This window comes from Archocentrus centrarchus, chromosome 7 (assembly GCF_007364275.1).
Source record: "Archocentrus centrarchus isolate MPI-CPG fArcCen1 chromosome 7, fArcCen1, whole genome shotgun sequence".
Lineage (NCBI taxonomy): Eukaryota > Metazoa > Chordata > Actinopteri > Cichliformes > Cichlidae > Archocentrus > Archocentrus centrarchus.
In genome coordinates, this window is record NC_044352.1 from 11,823,757 (window position 1) to 11,836,305 (window position 12,549).

The following is a 12,549-nucleotide window of genomic DNA, read 5'->3' on the forward strand; positions in this document are numbered from 1 at the left end:
CAACATTAACTGCATGCTGTTCATGTTGTACCAAAGTTTTCATTAAATAGGGGTTTTCTAAATAAATATTTTAACATACTGTTATTTTTTTCTCTTTTTCAACCCCTCTCATGTCAAAATAAATATGCAGCTACAGTCCTCTCCCAACCAGCATTATCCTTCTTTTCTAAAATGGTTCAATTACAGCGAAGTCTCACTGTAGAAAAGTCCAAATACACAAAATCTCACGTGCTTTCTGTATGTGTGATATGCATGCAGAGACACTCGCATGTGAAGAGGAGCCACCCATTTTTGATGACTCATTTTTGCTCTTTGCTAAGGTAGCAGAGGTGTTTCCACGCCACCATCAGCTTTCCTGTTTAATGACATAGAATGAACATGTGGTGCTGATAGATGGTAGTTATTTGTTGAGCTTGTGTGACTAATCTACCATCTGGCCAAAATGCAGGACTCTAATCAGGAGCATGGAGACGTCACACTGGGCAGATGGATAATAAAAATAATGCCTTTCTCTAACTGTCCTTTGTCTCACACCTCTTCTCGCCAAAACTTCAGCATTTTTTTCTTCTGCCATGTTTAGGATTAATGTGAACGTGAATGTTGAGAATGGGCTCAAGAATTTAATCATAACAAATGCTAAAAATGTACATTTTCACATCTGGAATCGTTTTTCTATCAGTTTAGAGTTTTGTTTTTTTTGTTTTTTTTTTATTTTAAATCAACTTTCAAAAGTATCTTTGTACGAAATAGGACAATTCTAATAGCACTGCCAGAGGATTGCTGGCACAGTGTAGATGCAGACGTTGCATGGGAAGAAGGCAAAACAAAAATGAATTCTCTCTCAGCAGACATCGACGACTTCTGCCACACCAAAACAAAGAAGATCTAATTCCTCTGACAGCGTAAGATGCCAATCTTCTGGTCCTTTTGGGTTTTGGCTCTGTCCTCTACTGGGGTATTCTTTGTAGAGGTAAATGGGATCCTTTCAGGCTTTAGGAACCCTTTTGGAATGACATTATCTCAGTGATTATTAATTTTTCTAAGCAAATCCAGAAGTTTCAGTTGGTGATTAGGTTTCCAGTCTGACAGCAGCATATTAAAATAGATGCATCATCGTTCAAAGTTAATTTCTTTCTCTGCCCTTCTGACATTAATCTTCTAATTATGTACTACTTCACTACTAAACATCCACCTGCTGATCGATGATGAAAAAAATGGCTAATCTGGTCTTCTGGTGTCACTTCATTGCCTCATATAATTATACTGATGGGGTCATCAAACCTGTCTGGGGGCTTTTTGGGGAGTGACGACATTCAAATTTGGATAAAAGTTAGTGTTATCGGTTCACTCTAGTTTATACAACATAGCCTTATACTCAAAAAGTACCTGATATGTGTGACAGCAGCGCAGTCAGTCTCTCCCTTTTCATTTAATTCGCTCCCAGTGCCCATGCATATTCACCTCTGGGCCGTTTAAAGGGAGCCGTGTTTCTGTGGTAAGACAGGTGTGATATTGCAGATCCGTGTCCCACTGCTGCTTCACTTATGAATGCATTTCAAGGCAATGACAGTATTCTGTCCATATGTGTGCATGTGTATATATGTCAGTTACTATGAGTGGAAATAAAATGTTGGTGATCTTCACATGCATTAGGTCATGATGCATGAAATTGCTGCAAGAAATTGTGGGTTTCGGAGCATCATTTCAGCTGTAACTCCTTATTCTCAGTCTTGCTGTGTGTCTAACTCCTTTTGTGTTTTGTCTAAGAAGTTTCAGTTGTCTTGAAACTATTGTTAAGTATTGGATTAAGCATTAAGACACATGTAGTTTAACCCGCTATAAAGTCTCTTCTCTGAGAGCTTTATAAATATTTGGAAAGCATAAGTAACCAGATATTGTTCTGTATTATTACTCCAGACTTGCACACGTTCTCTATTAGCTTGTCTAGCACAACTACTCTTTAATTTATGACCTTATTTGAGTCAGATAGTAAGACTGTCAGTTTAAGGCAGCATTTTTGTGGCTGTTGTACCTACCTGCCCGCAGCCAAGCCCTGGTTACTACTTTAATGTGACACAGTAGCAGTGACTGTATTAATGGGACCATAACTAGGATATAAAGGCAATCAACCATTGTGGAGCTCAAGCTGCCTTTTAGCATGTCTTTGTAAAACTATTGCAACTTAATTTTCTTCTTGCTGAAATACTCACCATTAGCTCTTAACAGGGTTACTGTGATATTTTGGTTATTTATTGCTGTATTGGGGTTTTTCTTCTGGATTTTTGCTGGTGAAAGGTGGAGGTCAAAATGCGAAAAAAGGCAAATCGCTCTTCCAAGCTCTTATATGTCTCTGTCCTCTGTTTTTGTCTTCAGATCGAGAAGATGATGACTATGATTGGTGCAGGCATCGATTTTTCCAGAGATCAGCAATATGCTACACCAGGTAGAGTATGACTATTAATATTGTTGCCTTTTCATGCATGTTCGACCGAAGTGTCAAATTCAACAATGGCAATGGCAACTTTGACAATGGCGACCTTTATTGTCATATAGTGGGCCCATGCCTTGCACATTATTTTCTGTATGATACATGCTTGGATTTGACTTTATACTGTAGTCTCCCTCCTTTACAACATAGAAAACAAGTGCGTAGGTGTCAAAGTCAATGGAGACTTCCAAATACAAAATAGTTAAGAGCAGAGATTTGGATACAAAAATGTTATTTTGGTAGATGGTTGTGTGTGTGTGTGTGTGTGTGTGTGTGTGTGTGTGTGTGTGTGTGTGTGTGTGTGTGTGTGTGTGTGTGTGTGTGTGTGTGTGTGGGTGGGTGGGTGGGTGGGTGGGTGGGTGGGTGTGTGTGTGTGTGTGTGTTTTAATAGAACAAATGACAAGAAAAGAAACTAAAACGGTTCTTTTAAATGACTTGTGTCATCCTCCACTAAAGAGTATTGAGATTTGACCCACTTGGTTTATTTTTTGCTTCTTCTTTTTTTTTAGGCAGTTATTCCAAGCTGTGGTCTGACATGAGCCAAGTACTTGCCTCTAAATCTGCATCATAATGTACCAGTATCTTTATTTTTAAGACCAAAGTGCCTGAGAGAACCTTTATTACATGTGGTGTTAAGGACAGTAACCTGCTCTGCTGTTATTCTGCTTTTCAAAGCCTGTCATTAATGTTGATGGATGGCATCCAGGGACTGTAGCCGTCACCTGAACAATCAAATCTCTCCCTTCAGCTTTCCATGCTGACATTATTCGACATCCACCGTCAGTCACCGCTGTGCCTGAGCTATCTTTTTAATATATTTAAACAATGCAGCACGTCCTCTTTTCCTTCGCAAAACTTCATCATCTTATTCCAGCCCTCTGGTTTGTTATGCCCTGCACTGGATTGAGCTGTTTAAATATTAACCACTGCTATACGTATGTCAGGGGGTGAGCTCACTCTGCTTTGGAGGCAGCAGACTTCGTAAAAAGCTGACACTGCTGCAGTAAAGTAGTTAGCATCCCATCACAGGGTCTATCTGCTTGGTATGAAATTTCCATGAGTCTAAATCCACTTCTTTGTGTACGTGAGCCTTAACCTCGTAGCCATCACGGCTCACAGCTCCAGCTCAGTGAAGGAGACCATCAGGTCGAGAGGAGGCTCTCTGTTTGATGTGATAAACCGCATCACCTCCCCACCCCACTCCTTGATTTGGTCCGGTGCTCAGCGGTGATGCATCTAGTTGATTGGCTCTGTGCCTGCAGTCTGTTGTTTGTTCGCTGTTTTACCTTTATAGAGAGAATGTGTAAAAAAAAAAAGGGACTGAGGTAAAGATGCTGCAGAAACTTAAGAGCAAATGAGGGATGGGGTGGGGTGGGGTGGGGGAAGCAGTGGTGTCTGTAGCTGAAATGGTAGCTCACACTGATAAAGAGCAGCCACTTGCAGTGTTATAGAGGGAGAGAGAGAGAGAGAGAGCGGGGAGTGGGGAAGTGCATGCATTGAAGGGGGGAGCAAGGGAGGAGAGAGGAATTGCAGGCAGTAGAACTGTGATCAGTCAGGACAATAGGAGGATGCAACTTCTGCATCTGTAGGACTAGGTTATCTGCTCTTTAGCCAGGAATGGCCAAAACAGTATTTTTCTAGCTCTTGTCTGCTGCTGGACTTGACCACATCTCTCAGACAGTTTTAGCACTCTCTTGTCTGCAGAAGAGTTAACCCTGGGAGAGAGCTATCACTAAAAGTGCTTTTTGAAGGAGCCGATTGGATTCCTGTCTTTCTTCTTGACTTTTTTTTTTTTTTCTTCAAGCTTCTGAATTGTCCAAATGGAACTTTTAACACGGGAATCTCATCTGGAACGTGACTGCTTATGTAGCAGGTTGAAGAAATGCTAAGACAACTCACAAGGGAAAAGGGAAACTTTCACATTTGCATTTTATAAACAAGTGTTATTTTATTAAATTTAACACCTGTTTATTATTCTAAGTTGCCAGATTTCGCAAGGTTAAACAGAACCGTGTGCTATGTCTTTCTGTCCTGTGAGCAGAAAAAATGATTGACTGTCAGCTGTTGTGTGTTTGAGAGGCACTTAATAAATCAGGACGTAACTATGTGCAGTGACTGGTTCCCAGTGTGGAATGTGTTTATGCTTTGAAGGAGAGTTAAAGCATACCAGTAACATGCTCACTGGAGGAGAGGCAACCATCTGCCTTCATATATATTAGTCTGCTCTTAGTTCAGGCTGCTGACAGCTGTCAGTGTAGTGCTAGTTTGTGATCAATCTGCGCTCTTTGCAGTCATGTCACAGGTTTCCTTTAGTCCCTCTGCATTTTTTTGCCTGTCCTACTGCTTTCCAGTGTTAACACTGGCATATCACAGGTAGATTCCTGACTGGATTGAGTGTGGTGGATTATAGCTAAAGCAGGTGGGATATGTGAATCTGGGATCCACTTACTTACTAAACAACTGTCCTACCCATCTTTCACTTGGCTGAAACAAGTCACCTTCCCTAGAAGAACTTAAACCAAAGTTGCTCTCCTCTAACCTCTGGGTTTTATTAGAGTGTAATTAAATCAGCTACAAGTTTTTAGTTTTTTTTTTTTTTTTTTTTTGTATTTTCTTTTTGGACAGAAAAAGCTACCTCCTGGCACCGGACATTCAAAATTTTTCTTGGCTAGATATGAATTATTTAGTCATATTTGTGAGTTAAATGAGGCAGTGTTCTGCATATTAAATAGAAATGTGTTTTGGCATCCTTCTGGCTGACTGTCATAGCTAAGGTATTTTTTGTTGTAGTTATTATCCAGTTTTTTTGTGGGTTTATCCCTTTTTATTATACCTTTCACCCCTGACTCAGGGGTAGTTTAATCTATTTCGGGTGACTGTGGTTCAGCCCCCGCTGCCCTGCGGGAGCTGAACGCCTTGTTCACAGAGGACACTGTCTCCCTCACCTTCCTGCTGCTGGTGCGCTCGGCTCTGCTGGCCGAGAATGATGTGGCAATGCCACGTCTCATCCTCGGAGTGCCGCTGCTACCGGCTGAAAGGTTTCTCACTCCTGAAGCGCTTTCCCCTGTCAGCAGGTGCTGCAGGCCGGCTGCTGGACCAGCCCGTAGGAGACTGGCTGGAGCATGTGGGTCTGCCGCAGTACGAGAGCAAACTACTCCTGAATGGGTTTGACGACCTTCACTACATGGTGAGTGCCTCGCTCTTTTCTTTTCTTTTCTTTTTTTACCTTTTCCCTGTACTCCAACTTAACTTTCATTTGTTTTTAAGCATTAATCAAATTAGTGCGTCAGTTAAATGTGAGATGATTCCGTTAGCATCATCCAAAGTTAGCCCGTTAGTTGTGTTCCTCCGATAATAATCATTTTATTTTTGAAATTTTTTATTCTTGATGGATTCAGCGCATTATTTTGTATCATAGTTGCGTCACAGGTATTCATAATATTCAGTGCTTTGCTTAATTCTATGTTTCAACATTTCCTCCCATTCTGGTGACAGGCTCATCGGCAAAGTATCCACCATTCAAGTTAACCGATGCAGTCTGAGCTGAGCTCCTGTCAGATACTTTGTTTGATACTGTTACCTCTGGTTTGGTGTTGAATCAAAGCTGTCCTGCATCCTCACACTCTCAGACAGTCTGTGTCAAGGAGGCAATTCTCGTGGCTTCTCACTAACAGTCAGAGAGCCGGCTGCCAACAAAGCAGCTGATACCCGACCAGAATGGGGGAGAATCTCGATGACTAATGGGGTGCTATTGCCAATCTGACAAGTTTACAGAGCCCACAGTGTGCGATGCCTCTCTGACTTGGCTCAGTTGCTTTTGCCGGTCCTGAAGTCTGATGGAGGACAGACTGAGGGCCACAGCTGGTAGTCTGAACCGGTGGGAAAGCTAGAAATGAGATAAGCATCTTATTTGTCAAGATGAGAACTCCCACCTCGTTCAGACCCATTAAACACCTTCACTTTAAAAGATAAACACACACAGGATCACAGATTTTCATCTTATTCAAACACTACTCTAGATTCACACATTAGTTTGCTCAAGATTCCCTCCACATGGACTCATCACTTACCACAAAGCAACAGAAGCCAGATTCAGACAAAAAAAAAACTGAACACATTCTCTTACCGACTAAAAAGATAATTCATAAATCACCGTGTTGGGATGCAAATTGAACTTCTCTTCAGAAAGAACATCAGCTGAACAGCTGCGACGTCTCGGGCACTTTTAATATGAATCTGAATGAACTGCGCCTCAAATGAGAATGAGCAGTTGACAGAAATGACAAGAAATATGGTTCTTTAAATTCTCAATGTGTATTTACATAAGCATAACAGATGTTTCCTTGTGTGACTCACAAGCTATACCCTTCTGTTTGTAAGCTCCACAACAACATATGACAGACGTAAAACAGATATACACTTCTCGACTTACAAGACCATGTGACTGTGACATATGGTAGCATATTGAAACCAGTAAAGAAGGCTAAAGTAATTTTTAAAAAACTACAGAACAGATCCCATCTCGCTGACAAACGCGTTCCTTGTGAAAAGAAAAAACTTACCAACTTACCAAACTGGGGTAAAATTCACTAACTTACCAAACTGGGGTAAAATTCTATCACCTGTATGACATTATATTTAGGGTTTTGCTTTTGGAGATTGTTCTAAATCATTATACCTTGTGCAATGCAAAAATGGACACACAAAAGATGTATCTATGTAGGAAACTTCATTAGATATACCTTTTGACTCTAATTGGGTTTGCAGCAATGCAGTGCATTTAGGAATGCAGACATGCTGAAGTTTGAACTGAGCATCAGAATGGAGAAGAGAGGCAATTTTAAGTGACTTTGAAGGTGGTATGGTTGTTGGTGCCAGACAGGCTGGTCTGAGTATTTCAGAAACTGATGATCTGCTGGGATTTTCCTACACAATCATTTCTAAGGTTTTACAGACAATGATGTGAAAAAGAGAGAAAATATCCAGTGAGCAGCAGTTCTCTGGCTCAAAATGCCTTGTTGATGCCAGAAGTCAGTGGAAAATGGCCAGACAGCTTCAAGCTGATAGGAAGGCAACAGTAACTCCAGTAACCACGTGTAATAACCAAGGGACACATCCTCCCAAAGTATTGGAACAGCGAGGGCAGTCCCTTTATTTTTGTTGTAGACTGAAAACTGAATGTTTCTCAGATTTATTAAGCTTCAGTTGTTTACAGATACAAATTTTTTTGTCATCTATTCTGTATGATTAACATCTGGTGATGACAATACAGCATTCAACCATATATCAGCCTCCACACGCCTGTTTAAATGTGCGTTGAAGCCTCTGAAGTTACTCTGCTGGTTTAATCTTCCTACTGTCTTTTAGTCTTTCACACTTGTTTTTCTCAGACTTGATTCCTCTTTTTATTCCAAAGCAGCAAGCTGGCAATATTTCTATCTTTAATCATGGCTTACTAACCACCTGGCATCCTGAAGTCGCTGCAGGATTTAGAAAAAAAAAGCTGTTACCTCTGAACAGCGTGTCCTACCCACAGCAAATGCTGACCTTTTATGAATCACAATTTGGTCTCAATTGGAAATTAGAATTACCCTCTGAATCACCTTGCCTCTGCTGAACTTTTATAATCATGTTTAATGTATGCATTAGTGGATAGAGCAGAAACAAGCCATATTTCATTATTGGCTGTGTTACCAGACAAATATAATTTTGCCAGTACTGGGTACGGATATGCACGTCAGCCAATCCACTTTTATCTTCATGAGGCAGCTTCTGTGTATCACTTTCTAAACAACAATCTAAAAACACTTCGGATAAAGTCATAAATAGGCACAGAGTGACAGCAGAGTCATATTGTGGCTGTTGTTACATATCCTATTTACCCGAGCCGCTAAAAGACAGACAAGATGCCCATATTCCAATTGAAAGTTTCCCGTTTCATCATCAAAGTTTAAACAATCATAAGAAAATGATCATGCTCTGAATTAGTTTAAGAATATGTGGAAGAATAAATATTGGTTGGGAAATAGTATGTCGCTGTAGCCAGCGTGCAGTGAGATCACTAATTAAACAGTGTTTACTCTGCCACTCGGCCAACTGTGATCTCTGCCTACCCTGGAGGCTTGCTCTAGAAGCAGATCAATAACAGCAGTGAATGTATTGTGTTCAAGCACCGTGACAGAGACAAGCCTTTTCTGAAACCAATTAGATGCTTTTTATCGACTCATGGAGCAAATGTCCCGATGAAACAAGCGCTGCACAATCGTGCTGTTCTCCCCTCCTCATTGGTACTGACAAGTAAAGCTTGCTGAAATGAAACCGCTCTTTTTCTCTGTGCTAGACTTCTGAGCGCAGCTGCCTCGTGCGCTGCGGCACAGCCAAGTTCGTTTGTATTCGAGGCAACTGTGCGACCAACGTACTTCTGCAGGGACATCTCTCTCTGTCTGGAACTAGCTTTTATGCGGTCAGCCGAGGGAGAACAAATTTACTTTAAGTTTCGTATCAGTGGAGGTGACTGAGAATTTATAAGAAGCAATCCTTTCTTTAGAAAGAGTTGGTTAAGTCTAAAAGTTGTACCAAGATTAGGCAAACATCCTTTTCTGCTTCTGTGCTGAATCTATGTAATCTGAATTCATCAAGTTTTCATTACCCCTCTTTTTTTTTTTTTTTTCTTCTCTCGTCCTTGTTTTTTCTGCCTTTTATGTTGGAGAGAGTCAGTGTGGCCAAACCCTGCAGAAAAATCCAGTAATGGCTTCATGCATTAGAATCTAGAGGACTGGGAATGGATTGATTTGATTTTTTTTTTTTTTTTCTCTGTTGCACCAATGGTGCTGATTATTGTTTTGCATTTAACCGTTTGAAGAACATTTGTGCATGGATTAGTTTGTTAATTTGAAAGACAAATGTCCTTTTTTTGCATCCTGTCACAGTTTCATCTGGACTTCTCTTTAAATGTCTGAGTGGTCTCATGGCAGCCAGTTTAGGAGGACAAACTATGAATTTTAGTGCTGTTGGTTAGCTGTCCTTTAGAGGGTCAGAATGAGTGATCCGTGCCCCTGAGCACCCGGCCTGAATTCAGAGTGCTTTTAAACCAGAGGGACCGCTGTGGCTGTTCTCTGGATAGGCCAAGGAGGGACAGAGCAGCATTTTAATGAGAGGACAGGGTAAAGCAGAGCTGGACAAGCTGCACAGGCACAAAATAACCCAGCTTTCACTAGTCTAAATTCCTTTCGCCCATGTTGTGCTGATATTAGCTTTCTCTCAACTAATGTATTCTGTGAGACCTGCCAAGCCTGCGGAAACACATTAGTCAGAAATTTCCCCACAGAGTTGTCATCACCACATCACGCTGTTTATGTTTTCAGAGTCTTTGAATGGGGATAAATGGCTTATCCAGATATAGCAGAGGTGAAAGTAACATTTTATATTAAAAGAGATGAGAATTTTATTAACCCAAGTGCTTCAGAAACATCCTTCACCTCACAGGTGTTCAGTTCACTTGGGTTTGGAAGTGTGTCAGAAGCAAAATGTGGATTAGTGCTCACAGTTATTTGCAGTCAATCCAACCATCCAGACATCAGTCTAAAGCCAAAAGCTTTTTTAATATTATGACATGAGATAAGGAAAAGAAGCCACATTTTATTTTCTCACAATGAGTTTCAGACAATTGATCAGTCATCAAACTAATCACTGATTATTTTTCTATAGATCAAGTTATGATTAATTAACTATAAAATGTCCAGTTAGGTAACGTTCTGTAGTAAGGACTTCATAAGTGTTAATCGATAATAATCATAAAAAATAAGGTGTTTATAACTTCTTTTATATGTTATGTGTCTATAAACTAATAGTACATTATATTATTAAATAATATATTTCTTAACATTATTAAAGTGTTGTTCTTGCATTAGGTCCAGTAGCTACTAGAAAGCGTAGGTAACTTTCAGGATGCACCAGTCCAACTTTCCAATTCTATTTTGATATTGATATTGGATCAGTACTCCATATTGGCAGTGTTAAATTAGCAGGACAAAGATAACTGAATAAAAACAAATGAGTCTTTAGGCTGCTGCATGCTGCTGTTATTTACAGTTATGCAAGTTTCTACTTTCCCTGCTCTCACTGTGAGTAAACCTGCTCACACACACACCTGTCAGTGGTATGTGTTATTCACCCCTGCTATGTTAGCTGTTGCACTAGCAACTCCTGCTCTGCTGCTGAATGTGCCAAAGAAAACACAGCAGTAGAGAACAGATTTCGACTAGACTGGCCCATAGATCAGACTGTTGTCAGCAATACCCAATCCAGCTTTCCCAAAGCTGACATTGTCAAATTCCCAGATCTGTCTGACCAACATTCTGAAATCTGAAAGCTGTAGCAGGTGGAAATCAAGAAGAAGAAAAGGAAGAATTCTTCCTATAGGCCACAGTGACCAGACAAACATGGAAGACCTTCTCCCAGTTGAAAGTCCTCTGCTTAAGACAAATACTCCCAAGTCCTTCGTGCCACCACACCTGACTTCTTGCAATGATTTGTTTCATGTTTTATTCTACTCTATGCTGCTCAGCTGGTCTTCTCTATAAAGGTTGACATGAGTCTAGATTTCCTAAAGGCTGATTCCAGAGGAGGTGTAGGAGTTCTGTTCACTCTCAGACTGCTTTAATTCCATTAGCTAAAAAAATGTTATTGACTTTTATTGTCTACTGTTGTCAAAACCCTAAACTTAACCCTGACAAAGATCTGCTATTTGATTTTGATGTTTCTTTATCTTGCATTAAGGATAGATATCATAACATGCATTTTAAAGTCTGTAAAGCCTAATAAATAATAGGATTTTGAAGTGATGAGATAACATTTCTGCACATTTTCTCAACTTCAAAGAAGACATGAAGACTGCTTTGAAACAGAACCGTAGAAAAACAGGAACAGGAAATGGGCAAAGAGTGTACAGCTAGTCTGTTAGAGCTGTATTTCCCCCATAGAACCATTTATCAGTTAATGTCCAGTGGGACAGTAATGCAATGATCCATATACTGTGAAGCATTATCATCCATCCAGCTCCACAAACAGTATCGCTCCTCAGAAGGAGAGGCAGCAATCAGCATGTTGCTGCTCAGGAACAATGGGCTTTTAGCTGTTAGTTTAGGATGGGGCAATGAGAAGGCAAAAGAGATGATACATAATGTCCTGTGCTCACTGTGAGGCTGAAGCCAAGATCATGGTGGGTCCTAATCAATAAACTCACTTGGGGAATTCAGGGACTCGTGTTCCTGCTTTTTGTCTGTCTTCCTTCTCCAGATTTCCATCGGCAGGCTGTATCACAGCCTATTAGATATTTCAGCATGAACAGGATGCCAGTGTAAACGTTTATGTCAGTGTCTTAGCTGAATTGTGATTAGCATTGTGATTCCACAGGCAGCATTACAAGATTGCTCTGCAGCATTTACTCTCACTGACAGACTCACTCCTCCCCTCTCCTCATGCTTTCCACCCCTTGTTTGCATCAACAGCATCTGCATGAAAAACAGGCTGTCAAGGTTTGACCTGCAGACAGCATCTCTTCTATCCCGTTAGTGCTGTCTCTCTCTCTCTCTGTGTGCGTGTGCGTGTGTGTGTGTGTGTGTGTGTGTGTGTGTGTGTGTGTGTGTGTGTGTGTGTGTGTGTGTGTGTGTGTGTAGAGGTGAGCAACATAGGATTAACTTTAGGTTTATATTGAAGAGTCAGCCACACGAACCCTGAGCTGTCACAATTTGTTCCTGAGGCGGCACCTCCTCTGGACAGTAGTGATACCAGCGGATGACGTTTATTTGCTGACTCCCCTGTAGAAGTAATACAGCATTTATGGCTTACAGTCAACAAGATGGATTTGCAACCCTTACTGACTTCTTATTGGTCAATCTGAGGACGGTTAACAGTTTCATCCAGTTTAATAAACTATAATTCCCTCATTCTTAGAGTTCAGCTTAAGCTCAGTCACTGCTAACCTGTTAGTCCCAGCCCTTACCGTCTTTTGCCAGGTTGTTGTGTTGGTCCTCAAAATCATTCAGCTCCTTCTTCAGTCT

At 40.8% G+C, this 12,549-nt stretch overlaps 1 protein-coding gene across 8 annotated transcripts in view; it reads left to right on the plus strand.

Annotated features, from left to right (window-relative positions):
* The window catches only part of anks1aa (ankyrin repeat and sterile alpha motif domain containing 1Aa), a 67,653-nt gene that overhangs the window by 43,534 nt on the left and 11,570 nt on the right, over positions 1 to 12,549 (plus strand). For 4 of the 8 annotated variants that reach the window (XM_030733143.1, XM_030733147.1, XM_030733148.1 and 1 more), the window contains 3 exons: positions 846 to 902; positions 2,374 to 2,443; positions 5,560 to 5,675. In XM_030733143.1, the coding sequence (XP_030589003.1) occupies positions 846 to 902; positions 2,374 to 2,443; positions 5,560 to 5,675 (243 nt within the window). The remainder of the gene's footprint in view (positions 1 to 845; positions 903 to 2,373; positions 2,444 to 5,559; positions 5,676 to 12,549) is intronic. The other 4 variants (XM_030733144.1, XM_030733146.1, XM_030733149.1 and 1 more) reach the window with 4 other exon arrangements.